At 37.0% G+C, this 27,324-nt stretch overlaps 1 protein-coding gene and 1 long non-coding RNA gene across 2 annotated transcripts in view; one reads left to right on the forward strand and one right to left on the reverse strand.

The window, feature by feature from the left end:
• The window catches only part of LOC130572398 (uncharacterized), a 193,611-nt gene extending 178,141 nt beyond the window's left edge, over window positions 1-15,470 (reverse strand). The window contains exon 1 of the long non-coding RNA XR_008965214.1: window positions 15,420-15,470. This is a non-coding gene — a long non-coding RNA (uncharacterized LOC130572398). The remainder of the gene's footprint in view (window positions 1-15,419) is intronic.
• Window positions 15,471-18,493: 3,023 nt separating this feature from the next.
• Window positions 18,494-27,324, forward strand: part of MMS22L (MMS22 like, DNA repair protein) — a 90,064-nt gene continuing 81,233 nt past the window's right edge. The window contains exons 1-4 of the mRNA XM_057364107.1: window positions 18,494-18,831; window positions 20,020-20,215; window positions 22,291-22,416; window positions 25,516-25,568. Coding sequence (XP_057220090.1) covers window positions 20,034-20,215; window positions 22,291-22,416; window positions 25,516-25,568 — 361 coding nt within the window. The 5' untranslated portion in view covers window positions 18,494-18,831; window positions 20,020-20,033. The remainder of the gene's footprint in view (window positions 18,832-20,019; window positions 20,216-22,290; window positions 22,417-25,515; window positions 25,569-27,324) is intronic.

Below are 27,324 nucleotides of genomic sequence, written 5' to 3' on the forward strand. Positions count from 1 at the left end.
TTTGCTTTATAATAAATATATTTTATTCAAAGTGCCCTTGAAAGAAACTATACACGTCCTGAGTGTTCCTTCCTATGTATTCTCTTTAATCCTTGCCAATGAAATTAGTCTTTATTGATTTCCTAGCTCACTAACAAAAATGTCAAAATAGAAGAGATAAATGAAAATAGTACTGACCTCAGTTCCTCAGTTTTGTACTTTTTGTTCCTTGTTACATATTTGACAACTTTATTCATAAAGTCACTTTTCATGCCCTTTTGGGTTTTTTTCAGATCTTCCAGTCTRCGTAACTCAGTATTTAAACACATCAGGGTCTCACTACAAATTTTAGTATTACTTACTGAGGCTTATCTTTTGTTAGTTTAATGTATTTTAACACTGCACAGACCAGTGTGGAAATATCTTGCAAATTTTAGGTTCGTCTCCATCACATGTTGGAGGAGGCATCACATCTCAGGAGGCAATAGCATGTAGCAGTCATCTCTCCCAAGACAGACACAAAAATAAGTAACGATTTCTAGAAGTAGTCTGGCTATAGGAATACTAACTTTTTCTAGCTTCCCTTGATGGAATGTCAAAGAAAGTTTTAAATTTAGGAACTCCTGTTGCTGATTAACATAATAAAGCTATAAGTAGAATGAGACTGAATCACGGAATGATTGACTGGTTTGGTTTGGAAGGGACCTTTATGGGCCATCTAGTCCATCTTGCAATGAGTAGGGACATCTTCAACTAGATTAGGTTGCTTAGAGCCCTGTCCAACAAGASTCTGAATGTCTCCAGGGATGGGGCATTCACCATATCTCTGGGTAACCACCCAAATCTAGTGTTTCACCATGTTCATTGTAAAAACCTTCCTCCTCTTATCTAATCTACCTTCTCAGTTTAGCAAGAGGCACTGGTACAATGTTTCTCCCCATCTTTCTTGCTGGCTCCCTTTAAGTACTGGAAGGCTTCTATAAGGTGTCCTCAGAGTCTTCTCTTTTCTAGACTTAACAAACCAAATTTTCTCAGAATTTCCTCATAGAAGAGGTTCTCCATCCTTTTGATCAACTTGATGGCCCTCTTCTGGACCTGCTCCAACAGATCCGTGTCTTTCCTGTGCTGAGGTCACCAGAGGCAGACACAGTACTTCAGGTGGGTTCTCACCAGAGTGGAGGGGCAGAATTCCCTCCCTCACCCTGCTGGYCAGAGTGCTTTGGATGCAGCCCAGGATACAGCTGGCTTTCTGGACTGCAAGTGTACATTGCTGTGCCATGTCCAGCCTTTAATCCACCAGTGCACCCAAATCCTTCTTGGCAGGGTTCCTCTCAATCTGTTCATCTTCCAGCTTTCAAGGATACTTGGGATTGCGCCATGTGCAACACTTGGCCTCACTGAACCCCGTAGGATTCCCACGGGCCCATTCCTCAGGATTGYCCAGGTCCCTCTGGATGGCACCCTGTCCTTCAGGCATGTCAGCAGTACCACACAGCTTGGTGCCACCTGCAAACTTGCTGAGGGTGTAATTGACCCCATTGTCTGTGTCACTGATGAAGACACTGAATAACACTGGCCCCAGTGGAGATYCCTGAGGGACACCACTTGTCACCAATGCCCTCAGGACATGGAGTCATTGACTACTTTGCATTGCTCTTGTATTTTGTCATGTTCCAATGTCAGGACACAACTCTTTCATTTACTGCCAACTCTCTTTTAATTGCACAGCTGAAGGGACAAAACCCCAGCCAAAAATGAAACAAACTCCACTTCATATTCTTATTTTCTTTAAGTTCATCTAAGAAAATCTGTCATTTGTTTCACTTTCACTGTTTTAGAATGTGAATGTTGTGACTTTTAGAGATATACTTGTAGATAAAATATCAAAGGAAGTTTAGAACATCTTGCAATATAGMCTTTTCAGACCATTCCCTCTCTTTAGTAACTTTTTAGCAATTATAGATTCACTGGTTTTTCTTTAATTAGGAATATTCTCCACTGATCAAGAAACTCATGAGATTACATTTTACTTGTAAGTCATACTGCTATTAATTAGATAAGAAGTATCTTGAAAAATATTCTTGAATTACTTCACTTTTATTAGAATTATTAATTTGTGCAAAATTAGCTTAGAGTGTCCACATTTGATAATGTAGAAAGATGWGCAGATAACAGTAGGAAAATATGTGCCATTATACTATCAAAAAAAATAGCAATTAAATGACTGAACATAAGTGAAAAAAGTCCTAATTGTTAATGTGTTATGTAATTATGATGACACTGAAGTGCTACTTTTCCACAAGACTATAGCAAGAAGTTTAGGTAGGTCTCCAGAACCATTACAACAAACAAATTTCAAGTTGCTCTTTAAACTATTTCTCCTTCATGTACTGTATTTTTGTTAGCACTGTATCAAATACAGAAACTTTGTACTCAAAGTGCTTACATAAATTTCACAGAAAAAYAGCTAAAGACCTTCAAGAACAAGCCCCAGGAACTTCTACATCCTGTCTCAAGTCTGTTATGGCTGTTACGGTACTAAGACAAATGAGAATTTACAAGCTATGCTTTGCRGAATCACAAAATTACAGAATGGGTCAGGTTTGCAAGGTACCACAGTGGATCACCAGGTCAAACCTCCCTGCTCAAGCARGGTCATCCCAGAGCACATGGCACAGGATTGTGACCAGACAGTTCCTGAATATCTTCAGTGGGGGAGACTCCACAACCTCTCTGAGCAACTTGTTCCWGTGCTCAGTCAACTGCACAGTAGAGAAGTTCTTCCTCATATTTAGATGGAATTCCCTGTGCATCAATTTCTCTCMATTGGCTGATTGTCCACCAGCCCCCAASTCCCTCTCTGCAGAGCTGCTTTCCAGCTGGTCAGCCCCCAGTTTGTGCTGGTGCCTGGGGTTATTGTTTCTCAGGTGCACTACTTGTCTACAAATTACTTGTCTAGATTTGCAGAGGCATGTCACACATAYGAGCTATTGAGATTCAAGAATCAAATCTCAAACTGGATTTGAATATTTTCCCTTAGTATACAATTTGTTTTTTTCTCCCCACTATTCCTTTTGATTTTAAAAAATATAGACTTTGACAGATTAAAGGTGGTTATTTGTTACTAAGAATGGAAGTATTTGAAACAGGTAACATCCCAATACACATTAAAAGATTTATTTATTTTACTTTCCTGTATATTTGATTTTCAAGCCCACCACAGGAAGCCAGAATGGAAGAGCTAGAACAAAAGGAAGATCAAAAAGACTAACTGTGGCAAGTATACAACCTTAAGATTTCTTAAGTCATAACATCAAAATTATTTCTAAAACCTAACTGGAAAGGTTAAAAGGCATAAGATGGAAATAACRGAAAGCTTAGATTTCAATATCTAAAACAGAATCTTCATTACACTTCATTAAAAAACAGTGAAAAAGCAGTAAGTCCACTCAATTATTTCCAAAAATAAAACATCAATAACTTTCATTGATAAAAGTGGTAAGAAGTTTCAGTCAAACAACTGACACAATCAGAAAAAAAAAGATATCGCAAGAAAAGTCACAGAAATTTACAAGCATGTAAGAATGTTCTATTTTTCTTGGTAAATTAATTTTAACATATATCATATAAAAAACCCTCCCAAAATACACTCTAAATGCCTGTGATATAGTAAAATAATTTTTTCTTTAAGACTTCTTCAGGTGAAGAATTCTAGTAATTGTTAAGAACCTGGAATATGAACAGGTCTTGCATGTAGAGTTTTATTACTCTATAAAATCTGCACATTCATGCATTGGTGAATCCAATTTTAAATAMACACATTTTTCTGCCCATTTTTTCAGGGCTAGATTGTAGGCAATGCCTGCATATTTACTTGTATAATTACAATACTATCTACCTCTGAACCATTAACCACTAGATAAAACACAGCAATACAAAATAATGCTCAACACAAAATCTTTGGATCTCCTAACATGTATTTTTATGTGTGTGAAGTCTCATCTCTTTGATGGATCAGGACTGGTATGTGAATTTCAGTTCTAAACAACTGTTAAATTTCTCGATAAGGTTATCAGATTGGGGCATTTAAATTCAGCCAAAGCAGCAGATGTTTTGTGTTAGTTCAGTGGCTATTCATGAGCACATATAACAGGTACCAGAGGAGTTGTTATCGAAGATGATTCCATTAAAGTACTACTACCAACTGTCAACTTTTTACTATTTATCACTTCATGTATGTAGATATATTCCAATTTTTTTTTCTCCAGTTTAAGAAAATTGATGGCTCAGAGAAAACATAAAATGGCATAATTTTAGCTAAAATTTCTGAAGATATTTAAAGCAATAAGAAAGAAACCTGATACTTTTAAAAAGTGTACAAAAYGCATATCTGGCAATAACTGCTGATTTTTTTGCTATTGATTATGAAATATTGAGGAAAACGGATGGATTATTTGGGACTAAGAAAGTGAATGATCCATTGCAAAATAATCAAATAATCACTTGGAAAAGGAAAACAGTGAATACTAAAATCATAAAATAATAGAGATGAARCACAAAGGACAGTAAGGAAATAGGAATGCAGGGCATATGGTTCAGTTTTCTAGGGTAAGAGTAGAGAGAAACATCAGAAGCTCGTAGTCCCTTAAAGCCTGGCACCTGACCTGATTCTTCGGGATATGGATCAGGTTTCTATGAATAAGAAATAATGAGTATATTTAAATTAGTTTAAATGAAAGAAACACCATATCTTTACTAAGACACCAAGCTTGGCAGCATTTTTTTGTAGACTCTGAGAGAACAAAAAGCTCCTTGAACCAAAGACTATTRTTCCTTTTTACATGGTTTCCTGAAGAAAATGAGCTGCTTTGCTCAGCTCCTCTTGATCACTTCCAGTAACCAATTCCATCTAAGTCCAATACATGGGAAAAGGTCTCAAAGATTTAACATTCCTACAAACTTTGTGAAAGCAGACATCTCTATAGGGTGTCTGCTAGCTAAAAGAAAATGCAACGTGAATGCAACTTTTACTGAGTAGCGCAAAACCCACTTCTYGGTCAAGGCCCCCCTTTCAAGCTGCTTCTCTCTTGTCTAATAAAGGGTAAGTTTATACTGCACCCTGAGTATTACTCAATTAMTATATCAACTCATAAATCCAAACCCATAGGCAATATAGATTAATTTAGTCTTACAGGACTATTTCTTAAACCAAAACCCTCTAATTCAAAGCATAAAACCAACCAATATGCTGCTCCCTCCACTCTCTCCATCTCTTTGGCATGCAGCCCACCACTCTTTCTTCTTCTCCCTTGCACTAAGAATCTGGCATTCCTGCCTGCCGTGTGGCTCAGCACCCACTGGCTCCCCCAATCATCCTTCTCAGACTATTGAACAACCTGGTAGTTAAAACGTGCTACATGAAAACACAGATGTGATCACACTTAGGGATTTCTGCAGATCTTAGTGCTGCCCATCTGCACTGAGAACATATCAAGTACCTCTCCCAAAACATATCAGACACCTCCAAAGATGAAGGCAGCATTTCAGTGCCACSCTTTTCATCACTAGCTTTAACAGACTTTGAGGAGAAGCAAGAATGCAGTGGTCACACGAGGTAACTACATGCAAAAACCTAAATTTAAGGGGAAATTAAGATGATAGTAACATATATGTGCTGCGATTAAGGCATGTGCTAGTTTAGGCAACTCTAAGAACACTGATTTCCTGTGCTATTTCCTAGAATTCATGCACCAAATTCCACAAATCTCATTTTAATAATCAAGACAGGAAATCTAGTTCACACTGCCCTTGATCAAGAATCACGCACACAATTTCCAAAAATGATATGGAATTGAAGTATCTCATACATCTACTTTTTCTAACATTCTGCCAACAAATGCTGCAAATAAGTAGAGAAATGTGCAATGTGTAAGGAAATGTGCATTTTGCTGTTATGCCACACTGGTTTTTTTTGTAGTAGAAAGCTGATCTATTCTTTGGATCAGATTTTAGGTATAACAGTTGCTTAAGAACATTTGAATGGGATCAGATCAAAAGTCCAACTAGCTCGGTAGCCAATATAGGTTGAAAGCAGCAGCTGGAGAACACTGTTAGTAACAAGAGATGGATCGAATCACTTCTGTTATTACTGCAGCTTAACAATGCAGAATTTAAATGGAAAAAAAATCTCATGTCAGACTATTGTATCATACTAAGCCTCCCATGACAATTTGCTTGACTTTATTAATAATCTCTACAGTTGAGATGGAATGAGAGAAAGTTCATAAATGGTGTTAACACTGGTAAAATATAATACTGCTTTGTTTTGTCAAGTAATAATATTTTGAGAAGCATTAACATTTTGAACCTCGAGTTTCAAAAATCTACTATTCAAAATGAAAATGGAGAGAGACTGCAATTTGTATTTGCAACAGTTAACTGGGAAGACATCCCTAATATTTGTTCAGATCAAGGTAGGTCCTGAAGCAGAAGTAAACAGCAGTATTGCATCACCAYAAAGCTGTGTTCAATTTAGCTGCTGTGTTACGATGTGCAATATCTCAGCTTAGAAAAAACAATATGTTAATTCAGTGATATCATTTTTTGAGATCCTAGCCAGTGTACTTAAACTTCAAATATAACACAGCCAGTTTGATTGAACCTCAGTTTAGGGTCAGGAAAAATCCTGTGGGTTAATTATCATACTGTTTACTTTTAATGGATAGGTGGCTTTTGTGTAGCTGTGATTATCTYGTATATCTAGATGATTTCTTGCTAATAATAGCTTGCTCTAAGAAGTATTAAGATACAGTATTGATTTCAAAAAGATTAAATCACTGTGCTAATATACAAGAGATTATTCAATTAGTAAAGATGACTCGCAACATTCATCTAAAAGTGCTCTGGGCTGTCCTGTGAATATCTAAAGTATAACTTAGCTAAATAAATAAAATCAAGATCAAAATACTCAAAAGAAGTGAAAAATTTCAATTCTAAAATTTCAGGAACRATGAACAATTTTCAGAGAATAAAGGTTCAGAAAACCTGGTCTTGAAGTATCTCAAACTGCTGTTACTAAATAGGCAGCTGTTATTTTTTTTTAAACCTCTAAAATAAATGTGTATTGAAATAAATTGCCAGATTTTCACTGTAAGTTCTCCAACACATTCCATTCCATAAATCTGCCAAATTTCTGTTGTCCATCTKCTTTACTGAGCAGTATAAAGGTGTTCTCTATTGGTAAATACCCAAAAAGTGGAATGACAGTCAAATAGCAACATTAATTCTCTTTTTCAAGTCTCTCAGTAAGTTTCCTGYTGGCTTTCTTTTTAATTTCTTCTGCATGCTTTATGATATCATGCCTTCCATTAAAAAATTAAAATTCAAATTAAACTCTAGATAAGGTCAATACAACTTTCATAATTTCAACAATATTGTCTCTGGTGTTCRTTATGGCAAACAAACAAAAAAAAWTWMCMAAAAAAATCTCTTTTCCTTTTATTAGTGTAGGAAGAATCTACTCTCAAATTTCAAATTCTATTCAAATGTCTGCCTTAGTGAGCAGCTGTCCATCACACTGAAATAAAACTGTAAATTTTCACCACTATTGCAAATTGTCAGTTCTTAGGGTTTGTTTGGGTTTTTTGCTAAGAATCATATTTCCATGCACCAGGGCAAGGGACTATGCAAGAACTTTTCCCATCAAAATGCAAGGGTGAGCCCTATGTGCTCAGAGTTGTGAGACCTGCTTATAATTCATCACTTGGTGAAACACAAATACCATTCATTCAATGCATCTCTGAAAACATATTTTTTCCCAAAGAAATAGTGAGAAGAGAAGTCCATTGCCTCGGTGCTTTCTCTAAGATGGGCTTTCAAAATCTCCTGGAACATTCAGCTTGAATTTGTAATCAAGTGTTGAAGTGGGAGAAGTTATTTTTCTAATTTAGTCCACAAAGGATAGCCATATACTGAAAACCACATCAGTCTGAGCAGGGGATCAATTAGAATATCTTTGGAATGTTGTTTTACTGGATAAGGTTGAYTAAAAGCATCTAGCTCTAAATGTAATTACAGCACAATTTTACAGCTTTAACCAACCTACTCGAAATTATTAGGTCTAATCTGTTATATGATACCATTGTACAGTTTTCATTTTTCAAACAGAGAGGCTTCTTTATTTTGGTAAGTATTGTTAAATCTATTAGAATATGCAACATGCAATTAGGTATGACTCATTTTTTATGCCCAGTAGTTAATTTGAGACACATTTTCTGATACAGTTTTTGTGAGAATATATTTTCATTTCTGTAGTTTTAGCTTGATGTGAGAAAGCTGTCAATTTATTCTCATTGCTTTCTACTTTCATTGCTCCAAGCTTAAACTTCACATCAGACTGACAACAAGGAAAGTTTAATGTACTTCTAAGTCTTACAWGCACACCTGACAAATTACAACACAAAACTCTCATCAGGAAACCTGAGAAATCTCTAATAATATCCATAACTCCTCTCAGCTTCTGTGTCTGTGTTTACTAAAAGTAGAGGAGACGGAAGAAAATACAAAAGATTTTACAAAGTGAAAAATCATTTAAGACAGACAAACTTCCTCTCCTCTCTTGTCAGGAAGAAATTTGCCTCTGGAGATTTCAGATCAAGTCATCAAACATCATCCTCACCCTTCTATCTTGTATAACCTTTCTCTGCAGAAAGAATAATACAACTCCTATTCACACCCTACTGTGGACATCTGGAGATAGGATCATCACAATAGCACTATTTTGTTATCATAGAGACCGAGGCCTTCGAAGGTTAGATACCAGATAGGGGAATAAAACTCTCCTGTTTTTTATCCATGACTGACAGACACTGCAGAATAGYTCGCTTGTACAGTCATGTCAAAGTTTGTTATTATGAACTCTTCAGCCAGAATGCCTGTTTCAGCTTTATTTATTTAAGTTGTTGCTGTCAAAGCAAAGATTACATCATTTTACACCCATGTTTTACAAATTAGGTAGCCAGGACATCTGCAAAATGAAGAGTAAGCTCATTTACTTTGGCAAGGGCTTTGATATCAACTGATAAAAACTGTCWGTATACAGTTGTCTTAATGTATTGGCTTACAGGTCACCTTTGGACAACCTGTATTGATTTCTAGGGACATTTTTAAAAGCATTTGTTTTTACTTCTGGGTTTTGGATAGCCTTTAAAGACAAAGGGTATCCTTTCTTCACTAATCGCTTTTTCCTAGGGAGAAAAAAAAMCAACATCAACCCCAGAAACTTAATAGAAAATAGTTTTATAAATATATTTTTAGTATAGTTAGCTAAAAAAACCAGTTTTATGACACGGTTCAGAGAATCTTAGCCCACAAATTGAAATTAATACCACAGCTGATGAAATTTAAATGGGTGAAGAAAAGCTTCAGGGCTGTATGATTGTGTTGCTACCAAGCTTTAAGAAACAGAACAATGGGAAATCATATTACAGGTGTGCAAAAGATGAACACAAAAACCTGACCTAAAAGAAATAAAAAGCAAAATAAAACTAAAGAACACAATTTGAATTTGAAGACCTCAATGCAAATCCTTTTAATAATTAGAATTTTGACAAATTTTCCTTGAAAATCTTGAAATACACTASTTATAAAAATATGTTTTATGTAAAAGATGTTTCACAGAGAGCATATTAAATGATCCCTTCTACGAAGTGTTTCTCATTTTAAAAATCAACTCTTTCCCCACCTCCTTTTTAGAATCTCATGACACAGATGMTCAGCAGAACTCCTTTACATTGACCATTGGAAACACTTGTTAATCTCCACRCTTGCTCATACAACCTGTTTTTATACATTTGTTCAAGTCCTAGAGTATCTAGGAGCTTCCTGGTGTCTTTAAATGAGCCTAAGATATCACTGGTGTGTTTTAATGACATACTAAGAGAGAAAACTTGCATTAAAATTCATACTGTCCAAAGAGATTTGAACTTTAGGTTCTGTGAAAAGCAGGAAGATTACTTTTCCTGTTAYACAGCTGAGGAATGGAGATGCAAGAATGAAATGAGTTCCTGAAATCATACAGATGAACTACGTAGAATGAGAAACTGAATATGAGCCATCACCTTTGAATTATTTTTGCTAATTATATCTCCTTTTCCTAAGTTGTTAAAGAAGGGYCTGAGATATGTAGGGCATTTTCTTCCTTCTACTATATAAATATTATTATGATAGTCAGAGGGGGAAAAAAGCAACATATTTTTAAAYGCAAAATCTTTGAAATTATGCTTAGTATCCAAGTCATCTGATATTTCCTTTTGTCAGGTCACATTGAGGCAAAGAGCACAAAGTACTGAGAAAATGAAAAGGGAATATTCCTGACATGGCACAAAAATGGACAAAAGAGTGTGGTTGGAGAAACCACAGCTGAAGCTTATTGGAGATCCACTTTCTTGAATAATTTCTGTAATTCTCAAATTACACTGGTCAACGCTAGCTATTTGGCTTTTTACACACATCTTTGAAAATGTGGTTTACACTGTAGTGCCTTTGTATGATACCCACATTCATATCCACAAAAAACATTGATCTGATTTCTAGACTTACAGCCTCTGGACAAGCCAGGAGAAAGAGCTTTGCTAACCAACAAAGTGGGAGCCCAGCCTTTTGTCCCAACATTAGACAATGCAAGGTGGACAATGATAGCTGGACTCAAAGAACTGCACCCTGTTCAGATTAACTGCCTTCCTTCAAATACTGTCAACAAAAATCCATGTAGTTGTGGTAGAGCAAATATTGTGGTTTAAAAATTCTGCATCAAAAAGTTTGTGATATGGTTTAGCCAGAGCTTCCCACTGAGCTTCATATTGGACTGCACAATTGTGCCTTCCACTCCCCCAAGTACATCATTTGATACTACCAACACAGTACACCAAAATGCTGATAGACAGCTSAACCACAACCATTCTCAGCTATATTCCTGCTGGAGAAAAAACCCTCAATCTACAGTTCGACTGACATAATCCTTCATCTGGACCGACACAATCCTTCATCTGGACCAACATCAAAAAGAATTTATGTACCTGAGAGATGAAAACCTTTCAGAATAATTTTATTGGACCTAGTCTTTTTGATGAAGTATTATATAAGAGAAGAAAAGACAGTAAACAAAGGGCATTGAACAGAAATATTTTGAGGATAAGTTCTGCTTTGCTTGCATGTGGCCCCTTTATTTCTGAGTTTTCTTGTACCCTCACCTGTCAACTTCCCAGAACCCAGATGAAATTCTGTCACAAAGAAGTTGTTAAGGGTTGAAAAGTCTGTATTAGTAGGGATTAGAAGGGGAGAATTTAAAATTACTAACTTCRCACATTTTTTGTATTCCTACTATTAGAAAGAGCCTAAAACCCCTTTATTTTGTCCTCTCTACAAGCACAAAAAAGAAACCACTACAGTGTTTTCACCAATGATCTTGCAACATAAATACTGCAAAAGATAAGAAATGGGATACTACAAGAAAACAACGAAAAAAGATAGTGTGATATGAAGATTTCAAGGACTGCTGGAAACACATATAGAAACAGAAAAAGAATTTTAAGGAGGGATGCTTTGGGAATAGCAAAAGCCTCCTGAGCTTCAAAAAAAGTGCAGGGAAAAGTTTAAAAAGAAAKGCTGAAAAAATTAGCACATGGGAAATGAAAACTCAGGTTTAATGAGGATATGAATGAGGGATGAGAGTCAGTACAAAAAATATGTATAAATGATGAGAAAGAAGAAAAGCCACTTGGAAGCAGCGAGAAGCTTTTGTACAGCATTAAGTGTTCCTACTACTAATTTTTCTGGCCTACTATGGATACAGATAAGAACTGGAAACTTTTATGGATTTACATTTTACAGGAGATTGAGTATGTGAACTCATACAGTATATTATGTTATTTCTAGCTTGACTTTGCAAAAAAAAAGCCTAAACTGGTTTATACCATGAATATTTATCACTATTCTACTTTGCATAATATATACATAGGTTTATATATAGGTTGGAATTCTTAGTATTGAGYCAATTATATGGAATTTTACAGACTAGACTGCATACAATCTAGATTTCCCAGAAAGCATTAGTGAATGTAAATTCATTTGAGATTTCTATCAGMTATTCTGACTACTGTCATTCTATTGGCAAGTATGTTTCAGTGAAGAAACAGATAAATTTGGAATTAAAAATATTAATCAATAACTCTCTTTCCACACTCATATATTTCTTTTAGGTAACTTTATGTCAATCAAGTTGAAACAATGACTCAAATGAAGACATCTTGGCATATGTATCTATTATTCCTTCTATAATGTGGTACTCCCACTGGTTTTCATGGAAATTATGCATATCAAAGGACTGCATTATTAGGCTAGATTAAGACAAGACATTCAGAAATACTTAACTCATCATTCCACTTCAGAACCTAATATTTAAAATGGCACTTGAGCCTGGAGCAATGTAAACAAAAGCGCAAAATACAACACCTGGAAACATGCTATGGGTGGATTTTTCTAAACTTTTTTCACTAAAAAATTGAATTGAATTAAAACTATTTTCCTTGCTTTTTGATAGATGTCCAAAAAAAGAAATATTAATCAGATTACTTCAAAAGACCTGCAATATTCCTAAACCTGAGAGGTCATGTGCCAGTAAGAGGACAGTAAAAGGGTTACATKGCAAATATATGAACCAGATGTCTGTGTAGCCACGTAAAGGTCCTTAAAATTTTTCTTGGTAGACCTATATATTTTCTAACAGATTATATTGACCCTGATTCTCTGGAAGCATACCCAGGTATTTTAAACTCTTCAGATACATGATTTCCATTTCAGCTTCAGAAGTGCTGTTCTCCTCCCACACCATGACAACTCAAGGATARTATGAACTATCTTCCTCTGACCCAGGAAAGATACTGGGCCCTTCCTTTCCCAGAGCTAAAAATGAATGGATCTCCACTTTACTCTAACAGATGGGGTAGACACAATTGGCTCTTTCCCAGACGCATAGTTCAGATGTAGAGTAGTCAGTCTTCTAGGCCAGTTAAAACGGGCTAACTTTCTAAATGTTTCTTTTTTTGTTGCTTTTTGTTTTACCTAAAACATACAGCTGCACAGTTAATGCTGGTCTGCAATTTTTGGTTGCTAGTAACACCCTTGCCACTTTCGTAAAAAAGTATTCTCACCTGCCTGTCATAGTGCCTCAAATTCAGATTGTCCAATCTGACTGGAAAAGTTCAGATTTTAACTTCTAGACACCCAAGCTACTTTACACCACAGGCACTGGCTACGCTTTTGACTGTGCCATAATGCTTCTACAACTTGAAACAAACCTCTGAGGACTGGACACTTCATATATTCTTTCCAGTTTGATGGCTCACATCTGGACATCACTAATCAGGTCAGTCACAGGTACTTATCTTGAGARATAAGGATATTGGAAACAAAATCCATGAAGAATCCTTCTATCCTTGAATTAAAAACCTATTAAAACACATGTAGCACCTTTCTAAATTGTACTAGACTAYATTCTGGGTTAAAAAGTGTCTTTGTACCCACAACATGCAAGTCATAGTGTTAAAATTTTCTTAGGGAAACTAGATTTTCTTAAGAAGTGACAAACCACATTTCATAAGTGGTAATATAGAACTGACATGGTATTTGAAACCATGTCTAAGTCCAGAACACTGCACTTCGAGAAAGTAGAAATAATGAGAGTACAGGGCATAGCAAGCAGAATTTTAAAAAAAAAAAAAGACAAAAATACTGAGGTTTTTTTTCTATAAAGAAGAAAACAATCAACAGGAATTGTTTAAAAGAATAACACAGTGAAAACATGACTAAGACTCTCAAATATGTAAGAGTCTGGTGCAAAGAGGAAAATAAAATCCTATAACCACCAACTAACTAAAACAAGCTAATGGGTTCAACTAATTTACTTTTAGCAAGTTAAGTTTAAGACCAGAAAGCACGAAAAATGTTCTAACGGAAAAGACTAGTGAAATAGGGAAATAAATAACTTACTTAGGTAAGTAATCATAACAAATCGTTAGGCAAACAGGCAATTGCTCATTTTAAAAGACAATTTTTATTGATCCTGGCTTTGGAGGAAGAGTGAAGGGGCAGGTATGATGCCCTTTTGGAATAATTTTCAAGTGTATGATTCCACACTGAAGTGACCAAAGAAATGTAGCTGTGTAGTGACCCACTTGCTGTGGGATCTTGACTTGGAAGGAAAGTCTTATTCTAGAAAGAACAGATCAAGTTTTTCACGTATACAAGCATTTGGGCTCTTATGGATCACCATTAGCTATACTGATTCAATCTGCAGCTTCTTTATTCAACAGTTTAATGATAACTATTTTCAGGGGTGGACTATACATAACAAATGCCTGATCCAGCCACAGGATATAGGATTTTGCTTGCAAAGAGGAATTACTTTGTAGCATGTCCCATGGCCTTCAGGCCAGACAACACTGGCAACAGCTGCTAATAACACTGAATTCCAGATGTAGATTCTGTTAAAAAAATTAAAGCAATTAATTTTATATTTTGCTTTAAAAATCTAGATGTACTTCCAATTCTTAATCTCATATCTCTATTACACTATTGTTGGGATGTTTAGTGTTTTGCTTGTTTGTTTTTAATTTAAGCCTAAAACTTTTTATTGGCAGATCAGCTTCAATAATTAGAATCATAATCTCGTAAAAAGGGCACAAGTCTTTGGAGTGTTTGGAGAGTTAACACAAAGTAAGGAAAGAACTTCTCTAGTCAATTATTTTGTCTCCTGTAAAAATGTCCGATTACTCTGATGTAAGAACACAGGGCAAATGTACAGCTCCCAGTCTGATTAGCAACTAAGTATGGAAAAATTATCATTTTCCAGCTTAATTTCAATATTCTTGCCTATGATTCTATAATAAGCAGCAAGCAAAAGTAGGAAAGTTACATAGACATGCATATTCCCTACATTTAAATAACTTGATGTAACACCAGGTAAATGATCTGGGAAAAAAAGAACGAAATGCATCACAGGTCATCTTTTGGATGGTGAGAACTAAACTATCAGAAAATAAAGTTTTCGAAAATGTATAAAGACCAGGACAGCTGAAATAGGTACAACAGCAATACAGAGAGTATTAGGTGTTCTCAAAGTTTCTACACACGACAAAGTAGCCCCCATTCAAAACATCGTAATTTGACAGTTACAAACGCCACTGCTTCCTTTAAAATACATCTCACCTATACATGATTGCTCTCTGACAGTATGTACATTGCTGCCCCTTTCACAACCACTACAAAGAGGCACCAACCACAACTCCGCCTCCACCCTCCGACCAGTCAAGTTGCCAAAAACACGGTCCCGGAGTGAAAGGAGCCCCCGGGTTGCCCCTYCGGGCTGTCCGCTGTGTACTCACCATGGCGGGCTAGTTTTGAAGACTTTCTTCCCCTCCCCCTGCACCTACGCACAATGAGGGAGAATGGAGAGCAGTTTCAGCATTAAATTTGAACTTCCCTGCTTTTGTTAGCATGAGTCACCACCTTAACATTATCTCAGCTGTAGACTTTTATCTGTGAATATCTAAGCCCTGTCTTGTGGAAAACTAATTACTGAGCCACTGAGAGGCTTCATAATGTCCTGCATTTAAGTCCTGAACATCATACATAATGCATAGGAAGCAGTCGCTGCACTCTGATTACAGAACACTGTCATTAAGAGAGCAAATTAAAGATGTGAATAATTCACTGGCTGAGCTTATTGTCAGTGCTGCATTGTGAAATTAGAATTTCTAATAAGTACTGCAATTTTTTTAACCCAATTAACACAGAGAACATCTTGAGTCTGATTAGTACAATAAAAATTATTACCTTATTCTTTTGCTTCACAACAGCCAAATTAAATACTGTACTTAATTATGCAGCATTCATCGCTTCTGTGCTAGAAATAATAATAATAAAAAATTCTCACTATCGCTTTAATAAGACTTCCAATATTTAGAGTGCAACTGAAAAATAGAGCATATGAATCTCCTGCACAATTTCTTATCGCAAAGTTACTGTTTTTTTTTTCTTTTTTTACAGACTTTGAAAATAGGTTTTAATATCAGCAGACGACCATGATGTCACTGCTGAAGTCTTCTCTGGAAACAAAAAGGTATTMAAAAAAAATCCCACAAAACGACCCYTCTGAACAAGCTCTGAATATATATTGTGAATTAACTTTCTCTAGCTTGATATGAAGACAGAAGAAAAAAGCATTACCACTTACTGCCTTGAAATCGAATACAAAATATACAAACATAGAAACATGTATATACACACACACAGACACACACATATATAYAGGTTGTTTCAGAAAAGACGCTTAGGAAATATGCTAGAAAGGAAAAGGAGCTGGATCAGCTCTCTTACCTCAGTTCCCTCTTGGCACGGGATAGATAACATCCTTTCATCCCAGATAGGAGGAAAGTCCGATTCAACATCCAGCATGCTGATTTTTCGCCACACGATGCCTGCTGCCATGTTAAATAAAGAAAATGATCACTGAGGATGCAGCTTTTGTCTCCAAATATTTGAATACTGCCTTTTAGTGACAAGGACACCAGGAACCTTCGCACATCTGGCAGCAGACACCACTGGCTGCAGCTGCTGCAATGGGATTTTTCCCCAACCCCATTTCATTTCCAGCTCCTTTTTCTTCCCCATCCTGAGGAAGTTTAATCACCARGCATGGCTAGGGAAGAAAAAAAAAGAAGGAAAAAAAAAGGAAAGGTGGCATTGCAATCACAAGCTTTCTTGGTTTTGTCCTAGAGACAGGGACTGCAGCAACCACCTTGCATCTTTGTCTAGTTATTTTAGCATGTGCGTGCAAGAAGGGAGAAAAAAAAMAGACTGAAAATTATTCAGGCATAATGCAATAGACATAAAGAGACAAAAAGACAAGGAGAGAAAGAGAGGGGAAGAGAAAGAGGGAGAGTGAGGGAGGGAGAGGAAACAGAAAGACTAAGAGAGGGAGAGGGGGCTGTCAGTGCAGATAAATCTGCATATGGAAATCAGGGTTATCCTGGGTACAGTTTTATTTAACCATGATGTACTGTTTTTTTAATTAGACAGGAATTTAAAGAAGGAAATGAAAGATTCTTAGAGACATAGGAGCAAACGAAGCATTTTAAATCACAGYAAAGCTTTCAGAGCAAGCTGTAGCAGCAACAGCAAAACTTTTTATAGCAACTTTCTAAGTRGAAGGAAGTTTTGTGCCCTGCTTCTCTTTTGCACCCAAAATACAGGCAAAACTGGAAAAGCATTCATTTTGAAACAAAATCAAACCACGGCAATCCAAAATGACACAACGATTTTTAAAAAGACCCAGAAGCCACTAGGTGCACAGAATGCACTTTAAAATAAGCTATGCCAGGCAGAGGTTTTAGGACTCTTGCCCTCAACCCCATTCTCTGGTGATTGTCACACGAAATGGAGGTGCTTCAGTAACTGATAGGAATGATACCTAGCTTGAATTTTAAACACACTAAACACCATTTACCAAGCTTGATGAGAACTGTGTGTGTTTGGGAATACAAGCATTACCTGACAGACATAGGAAGGTTGGATCTGGGTCTSTCAGGCATCAGGAAAGACCAGGAGAACCTCCTGCCAATGTCTGTGGGGGAGAATGGGGATGCAGCAACTGAGGCTGAAGAAAAGAAAGGAAATAAGGTTCAGATAAAGTCTGGACAAGGACACCCAAGAAAGGATAGGGGGCAGGGGAACTTAYGGGAAAGATGGGGCAACACTATTTATAAGAGCGTGTAGTGACAGGACAAGGGGGAATACGTTTAACTTGAAAAACAGTATGTTTAGATTAGATATAAGGAAAAATATCTTTACTGTGAGGRTGGTGAGGCACTGGAACAGGTTGAACAGTGATRTTTTGGATGCCCCATGCCTGGAATTGTTCTAGCCTAGGCTGGATGAAGTTCTGAACAAACACCCTGGTGTGGTTGAATGTGTCCCTCTCACCGCAGGACTGGAAGTAGATGATCTATAAGGTCCCTTCCAACCCAAACCAGTCTATGATTCCACGATTCTGTGAGCACAAGGGAAGCAGCTTAACAGCAGCAGCAAAATGGTCGCATTCATCCGAGAGCCGGCCAGAAACCACTTGTGGTGTCTGGCCCGCCAAGAGACGCCCGGATAAGCAGAGAAACCAGCTGGCCTGTCAACACTCAGAGGGGCAGCGGGCGGCGCTTCACCCTGGGGTGGGCGGGCCGGGATCGGGGAGGGGAACGGGGCGGGGAATGGAGAGAGGAAGGGGGAGAGGAACGGAGAAAGGAAGGGGGAGGAAGGGAGCGGCGGGCGCTCCCCTGGCGGGGAGGAGGAGCGGGAGGAGGAGCGGGAGGAGGAAGCGCGCCCGGGGCGGAGCGGCCGGCGGCCAATGAGCGCCTCGGCGCCTGCGCAGTGCCCCCGTGACGGCGGCGCGCGGGCCGTACGGAAAGGGCCCGGGCGCGGAAGGGAAGCGGCGGCCCGGGCGGAGCGCAGGTACCRCCGCTGGCCCTCTGCCTTCTGCCCGGGGCTCGGGGCCGGCCCGCCGGGGAAGCGCCTTCCAGGAGCGGGGAGCGGCGCGGGTCTGAGGCCTTACGCGTGGGGTCGTGTTCGTGGGCGCGCCCCGGCGGCTCTCTGGGCGGCCGCGGTGCTCCCCGCCGCTCCCGCCGCTTTGCGGCTCCCGCCCGCGGATTGCAGCCGCCTGGAACGTTCTGCTGCTTGGCCGGCCAAGGAGGTTGAGGTGCTTAAAGTCAGTAGTTGGTTTCGCTGGATCAGGGTTGTGTTAGAAAGGTACGGAACTGATGGGAGTTATGGTCGGGAAGAGCTGCCCTTTTATGTAACTCTTCCCCCAGGGTTTGCTGTTGTGTGGAGTGACTTTGTTATCCCAAACTGAACAGGATTTCCTTGGGAGCTCCTGTAGTTGGGGGCATTCCCTTCAGCTTCCTTGCCAGCTTTGCCACCACCCTTACATAGGATCCAGCTGTAAACTGGAGCACTGAAGTAATTCTTTCCCTACTTGCACAGCTGTCTGCTCCGCAGGAAAGTGAATGGATGAAAGTTGAACAGAAACTGTTTTCTTCTTTTTCTTTCCTTGAGCTTATTTTTCAGTCAAGCTTTTGTATTACCAACCTGTAGCCACAGTGTAAACTAGTTTCTGCAAGAATTATCTCAAAATCTGCCATCAAAGACGTTGAAAACTTTGGAGTTTTGCTTATATTTGCATATTTTCATAGGACTTGCTGACAACAGCTGCCTTCTTCTGCTCTTTCAATATATTGTATAAAATATGAGTAAACTAAGATTGACTATACAGTGAACTTCATTTGGTCCTCATAATCCTTCTTTTGGTTTTGTTTCTCTTTTTATTCAGATTCCTGGGTAGTTAGATTTTTTTTTTTAATAGGAACTTCCAACTGTGTCAGAATCGGCCATACAGTAATTTTCTAAGCTTGAAAGTTTCAGCACTTTGGAGTTCTATAATTGTTATGTGGGATGTATTTACTGCTTTCCAAAAGGCTCTCAATATCCCTTAAAGTTACAGATAGTTGGGAGCCTGTAATGCATGTTGTATTTCCATGGCATAGCTAGTGTGGTCATAAAATGAAGTGTTGCTGAAAGTAGCTTTGTAATGCATTCCTGCCTCCTATTATAACCTACTGCTAGCTTAACCTCATCACTAATTAATTTAGGGAGCTAAACCAGATGAAAATGTACCTTTTTCATTTTTTTTAAGTTGCTGATGTGTCTTCTTGAACAGGTTGTGTTCAAGSAGGGAGATGGAGTTGCACAGATTGGCAGAATTGCATGACAGGGCCTGTGACCATGATTTCCTTTCTTGGTGGTGTCTCTCAGCTTTTAGTTCAATGTTACAGTCCTGTCTCTTCACTTGACCTGAAGGATGATGTGGATATGTAACAATGAGAAATTTATTTGGAGAAATGCTATGAGTATTTTTGTATTTGTCTATTTATTTTCTAGATCAGGTGACAACAATGGAGACTGACTTTGGGGCTTGCTCCAYGCCCCCATTTCTCACTGAAAGCTTGGAGCTGGCAATGGAAGTGGAGGAAATGGAAAACTCAAGGCCGTCTTGCTTTTCTTGTGCTTTTGACAACCAAAATGGAGGGAGAAGGTTTTCTGCAGAGTCTTATTTAGCAAGTGGGTCTCTTAAGAGGTATGGGATTTCTTGAATTACAAAATTCTTCTAAAATGTTCTTCCCACTCATGTTTGGTGTGTCTGAATGCTGTCAGTTTTCCAAATCGGTTTGTTCTTCAGCTCTTTTGATCCTGAAATCAACTTGGTGATACCAAAGTGGGAAGGGCTGTTGTGTTGGTAAACAGCTTTGAATGGTGCTCTAGATGCAGTTCCCAGCTTTCTGAACTTATTTTTAAGGTACTGTAACAGGCATTTACAAGCCTGTTAGAATACTTCAAAACTGGCCTGTTGGGTATTAGCATCTGAGATCGCTTAAATTTCTGAGGAGGCTTCAGCTCTGCTTTTCCCTGTCATATGCTCTATTAAATGATGGCCATTAAATGATTTCCACTTGATAGAAACAAACCTGCTGTACCTGGCTTCCCTAGATTGCTGGAGCTGTCCTTTGTAGCTCTAAGACCATCTTTCTCAAACCTTCACCCTTGTATGCATTCTGGATTTAAGGTTCTGCAGTCATATGCATAGCAAATAAGTATTTTCTGTGAGATTTTGAACCATTACTTAGATTTAGTTGTTATCAGCCTTATTGTCTGTCGTTACACTTAGTTTTCTGTGCTGTTTGCTCATCCTACAGGGGTTGTCCTGTTTTTCCTACAAAGCCTAGTGTTTCTGTCTGTCCTCCTGCCAGGCTTCATATTTTGTGCTGTTATTTTTATTTTCACAGTGTTTTCTGTAAAGGCTTAAGGGGGGTTCCACTGCGCCTCCCCCGTTCCTGACTTATTTGTCATATATTTGGGTTGCATCAGAGCACGTTCATTCAAATTTGTGTCAAGTAGATGATTGAGGTATCCTGTATCTGCATGAACATAGCATTAATGAATTCCACATTGACGAAGAAACATTTCACCTGAAATTGTTTCTGTCATTAAAACTCACACAGGAGCTTCTATATAGGCAGGTTTCCCAGTCACTATAGTTGTGATAACACTGTTCTTCTGCTGTGTATTTACCTTGTCTACCTGGATTGCAAATTCCTAGAAAAGCGTGAATATGAGGGACTCTTCTGCCGTGATTGCTTGGAACGGGAGTAGATGGATTTAATTGCTAGAGGCTTCAAAAGAGTCCAGTGTTCAAGAAGTTACCAAGTGAACTCAATATTATGGGAGGTTGAGCCAATTATTCAGCAGATTCTCTTTTTGCTTCTGGGAACTAAACTGGAAGTAGTACAAAGTTCAAGAAGAATTAATTTGGTGTATAATGTAATGGAAACTAAGTGCTTGCCTAGTATATTTTTTTTTAATTTTTAAAAATAAAAGTATTTTTATGTATTAGTAAATTGAGCTTCATCTGTGTGGAATTATTATATGAAAGGCAGTGGGAAAATTGTGAAATAATTTACTGTCATGAAGATTGCTGTGGGTTTTTTTTAAGCATGTTAATGGAATATGTTTTTATTTGCACAGTTACAATGTTTCAACAATACAGGTATCTGATTTTCTCCACTTGGAGTGAAATGGTAATTCTGATGTTATTTAATTTTTCTTTAGCCAAGCAAGGGGTAGTTATAGCCTAGTGTTAATGTAAGTTACAATGACAAGGTCACATTTTGATCCTCATCTGTTCATCTGCCTAAATGTGCTTTTAGAGTGTGTTCAGTATAAATATTATTAAATGAACAAATGTATATTCTAGCATTAGTTATTAAGTGTGTAGGGTGCATTGAGACATAGTCCAAGCATATAGATTAGTGTGTTATCTTACATAGCAGCATCTTCTCTAAGTATAATCTTTATGTTATATCTCAGCCCCTTTGTAAGTATGAAGATACTTCCAGGTGGTAGCTTGTTAATTTTTGTTTCCTAAATGCACTGTGACCTGTGACTATATCCTGTTTTTATGCTTTTTGAATCTAGGAGTTTTCATCTTACTATAGATCATATTGCTCTGAAAGGTACAACTGTCTTTGAGACATCTGTTGAATACATGTTGCTGTTATATTCAGAAAGTATTGGTGGTACATAAGCCTGCTGTAGATAGTGTTCCATAGGTTTATTACTGGAAAATGAATGAATATTGTTGGTTTTGTTTTGCAGGGTTTTGCTGAGACTGGATCCTTCTCCAAATGACTATGAAGAAAATACAGTGGAATTGTTTGGCTTTCAGTGGGTTACAGAAATGGCATTAGCTGAATCCTGTGAATTTCTCTTTGGATTACTAAGGTATGATAATGTTGTACTTCATAATTAATCCACATCTTTAATTATACCTCCTCTAAGAGTGTATCAAACTTCTCACATTTTTAATAGTAATGTCATAAAAGACTGTGGGCTATGCAATGCATCTAMAAAAGATTAATGCTGTCTGTTTAATGCTCCAGTAAGTGATGGATAAGACACAGATGGAATTGGAGGAAGTAATACATTGTGTCACGGATTTTTAATATTATGTGACTTATTATTAAGTTTCTAAGTAGTGTGATGCATATCTTAGGCATCACCAGATAAAAAAATATTTAAGTATAGTTATTACAACAGAGTGCTGGGGTTAATTTAGAAGGCTCTAGCTTCAGAATATATGAATAGRCTACGTAAGATTTCCTTGAATGAGATTGTGCTACCCATATAATTGAAGTTGTCTTTTGAAGATTTTTAGTCCTTTTCTGTGCATAAAGGAAAGTGGAGGTTAAAAATCAAATACTATAAATGCCTGATGCAGTGCTTTCTTCAATTGTTTGGATTAGGATAGCTTCAGCAATCTCTTCAGATACAGTTACTCAGTGTTTGACTAATTCAATGTAGATGCTTAATCTGGTCAATGCAAATACACAGATCACTGATAATCCTCTTTGCTACTGATAATCCTCAGGATGTACAGCACATACAGAGAGTGGATGGGAGAGGAGCTTTTGTATGATTTCACAAATATATGTGATGTATTCCATCGTTCCATTCATTGCAGTGTATTCTTCCATCCCTTTAGGCTATGACCAAGTGCATGATGTGCAATATGATTAATAGGGTCTGGCTTATTGGAACATAGGTGACATAGATGAGTGAAAGTGTATTAAAACCAATATTATTTAGCTTTGCTTGTTTGATGCAAGTTTTGACCTCACTGTGTTTTTTAAAAGCTCCCGAAGTAATAAAGGAGTATAAATAAAAGTTTCAGCATTTAGTTTGATTTCTTAACTGTTCATTAGCATAAAATCACAGGGCAGTGACCCAGGAATGTTGAATTAAATGGTTTTTTTTGGTTTTTTTTTTCCCTATAACATAAACTGCTCGGTAACTGTAATAGAGATTAACATAAGGCATGTATTTTATTAACATATTTTATTGTGGTTTTTATGTTAATCAAGCTGTACATGCTTTAAAACCCCCTGAATAATGGACTTCAGCTAACTCTTGGCTATTGAGAATGGTCGCTAAGCTGCCTTCTGATGTGACAACTCCCTCTGCAAAGACATTCAGTTCATTGGTTCAGTCATAAAATGGAATGGTTTTGTTTGTAGACGAGTTGACAAYTGAAATTAATAAAACTCCCTTTTCCGCTGTGGAATTCATATGTGTTAAGTAAAAGTTACAATAGTTTTTGAGGATAGGGTAGCTCTAAGTATTTTAATTTATGAAGTACATAAAGTTAATATCTATGTTTAAACACATGCTTACAGAAACCGACTCCTTTTTAATGTCTAAGATTATACTTAATATTGTAATTAAAGTTATTTACAGTTTTTAATATTGTAATTAATAATAGGCAGAATTGCAAGCTAAAATAGTAATTGCATAGTAAAAATTCTTTCTTATAGGTTTTCATGTGATAAAAGTGTGAGTCAAAGTAAATGAGATTATGTAACCATTTAAATGGGTATATTAAGATAATATATCTTTGATTAATAAATATCAGTGTAACTGTCAGAATCAAATGATTTAATGATTAACAGCCATGAGGATCAATTTTCGAGGTGCAAATGCAATTTAAAATTATTTTTTGAAATAATAGTATTTTTGTTATGTTTCTTATGCCCAGTTTGTGCTTTAATTTTATCAGCCCACTGTATTGTCTTTTGTCAATTCACTGGAGAGTTGTTTTTGTTTTTTTTTYCCTGTGTGGCTCCTTTCTGGAACATTCTTTCTCTAAACTCCAGTCTCAAGAACCTCGTTTCATAAAGTCCTCCTGCTTCAGACTTCCATCCTTTTTACATGGTTGAAATACTTGAAAAATCCAGGCAGAAATTCCACTTTGATTTCAAAAGAAACAAAAAGCTCCGCAACCCACCTAAATGACAGAAGGGTAGCTGACATGGCTTTATCCAAGGATGCAAGAAAGAGCTAAGGGCAATAATTTTACTGTGTGTTTGCACTTGAACGTGCAAGTTGCAACTTGGAGTTTTGTGTCTTTTAAATGCTTCCTAGTTTTTGGGGCTTTTTTGTAAGAGCATTTTATTTGTGTTGCATCCAAGYAAACGATTTTAGAATCCTTTAGTAGTTATTGCTTTGACTGTATAAGAAATGAAGCAGAGAGCTCCCTCCTCAATTTATGCAGCATTTTCTTTCAAAAGTCTGTGTGACACACTTGTGCTTTTCATATATTCAATTTAGTACTGCTTTATCTCTGGAGTCTCTACTGGAAGACCACTTGCAAATAACAGTTGTTATTTCAGTATGTGGCCGAGTATTTACCAATGTTACAGCTTTTTAAAAATAATCATTTGCAGTGGCACTTAGATTATTTAAAAATGTTCTTTTTCCTCTCCAAAACTGAACKGAGCTTTAACTTTTCTAGAAACACCTTCTTTTACTCTATTTGTTTTGTGCTGGAGTTAAGCAGCTGACCACCCTAAGCAGGAAGTGGGAAAAGTTGCTCTGGCAGAATGTACTGTGCACGTTCACAAGTGGATTAATTTAGTGTGTAGTGAGTGTATGCCATAAGGGCTAACTTTTAGGTTTATTCTGTGGTCAAATATGAAGTTGAGTTATGCTTGAGGAAAGATCACTTGCAGGGGATGGCTTTCATGGATTTTGGTCTGCGTTGTTTTTTGCCTTCCCCAGTATTTAGCCAATTGTTGTAGTATTTTTTGTTAGTATTTTTCATGTTTTAAAAACAAGCAAAAATTCTATTTAATGTTTGTTTTTTTCATCCTTGGATGCGTCCACACCTTCCACTAAAACTCTTCCCTAAGTTACTTTAGCTTTCAGAACTACAAAGCTTTCAGAACTACTTCTTGCCTTTCTCTGTTCTACTTAGACCTTAATAAAGTGGAGTTAAACAACTTTTACCTATATAAATACCATGAATTTTTGTATTCCTTCAATTAGGCAACAGATACACAGACTGGAAAACCTAGTACAAATGAGTTCATCTGATTTTGGTAAGTTTTATGAATTTAATTTGACATTCCACAAGGCATCTGGCTACCTTTTCAATAAAGAAGTAAATTCTCACAGATCACACTTGTGCTTTGACTATTGACCAAGGGCTTTTGGAGTGTGCCTCAGGGCAGCATAAAACTGCAGTAAGGGTAGAAATACAGGCAAYCAAATCAGGTAAGATAATGTGGAAATAGATARTGAAAATGTTGGSAGTYGGTTTGGARCCAGATTTGCCTGAATGGTAKATGCACAGGGCAATCCTTACKGACCTGAGTGGGGCATTTTGCATTMATTTGACTTGTCASCCCTAGAGTAGAATTTGACAAAACTACTAACTCATTTAATTAAAAATGGAAAATTACCTCAAAAATCCCAAAAACTATTTTAATTACAGAGGTAGTGGCTTGGGATTTTTTTCAATGTTCCCTTGACTTATGTTTAAACGAGTTAGTTATATTTGCTTAATTTAGAGTTATTTACAAACTTAATTTATCTTTGTAGTGGGATCAATAAGATGGGATCACTACAAAATGCTTTGTTTCAATTAAATACTGAGGCATGAGAAGTGTGCGTTTCTGAAGGATTATTGCAGCCTTGGGCTTATTGTAAGTTTGAAGGCTGAATTACTTAGCAAGTTGAGAAGTTCAGTAATTACTTAGAAATAAACTGTCTATAGTGTCTTCTCATTACAGATAAAGTGCTAGTGTTCTACGAGTGACTATTTTTACACATTATTTTGTTTTGATATTGTCATGTTAGCCCATTTAAATAATTGATGTGAATTTATCATCAAGCTTCTTTCATATRCTATTATGCTTTATTATTATAGCTATTATGCTTTAAAATATAATTTTTTGACATAAATGGAAATAGCCTGTTTTAAATTACCTTTGAACTTTTATATTGTTGCTGGACACCATGAAACTGTTCTGCAGCTCTCTTTTCATTTAAGTGTCTGCTTGGTTCTCTTCTTTCTATCCTGTTCTTCTACTTGCCAGATAGGGCAGTAAAATGAAGAACTTGAATTTTGTGCTTACCGCCAGGTAAGTCACTAATTCAGCTGTGACTCAGTTCCCCCTTATAGGAGTGGGCTAGTAGTAGAAGCGTGTCATGGGGATTGGAATATTTAAAATGGTCAGGCAAGGTGACATTAGATATTACAGATCTGTCTTAAATAAATGTGCTCTCACCACAGTTTAAAACCCCAGTTAAGAGTTTTGGCTCAGTAAATCTTTGTTATGCCGTGTGTTTATGTAGGTAGCAATACTGTACACTTAATTTCATTTTCTGTTAGTCTTGATATGCTTTGGAGACTTCATACTGAGAACCATGTAATGCAGAAGCCATGTAAAAGCTTCCTTTTTGCTCTGCATTGTGTCTTTTTTTTTTGTCTTTTTTGTTTCTTTTTAATGCCTGGTCTTTTTTTAACATTTTGCCATTCCGATTTTGTTCTATTTATTTTTTTAATGCCTGGTCTTTTTTTAACATTTTGCCATTCCGATTTTGTTCTATTTATTTCATTGCTCAATGATATATGATAGTATGCAAAAGATGTTGTAGTGAAGTACTATAATACAAAATTTTGCTTAAACAGAACTTGAGAATTTAGGATATACTATTTGTTGTTACTGCTACAAATCAGCAGTAATATCTATAAATAATTACTTTAGAACAGAGTGAATTGTTCCTATTAAACCTGTGGTTCATTACCATGGCAGATGCTATAGCTTCTGGTATGGTGCAGGTAGGCTGTAC

This window comes from Malurus melanocephalus, unplaced genomic scaffold (genome assembly GCF_030028575.1).
Source record: "Malurus melanocephalus ecotype Western Australia unplaced genomic scaffold, MMel_1.1 scaffold_35, whole genome shotgun sequence".
In the NCBI taxonomy this organism is placed as follows: domain Eukaryota; kingdom Metazoa; phylum Chordata; class Aves; order Passeriformes; family Maluridae; genus Malurus; species Malurus melanocephalus.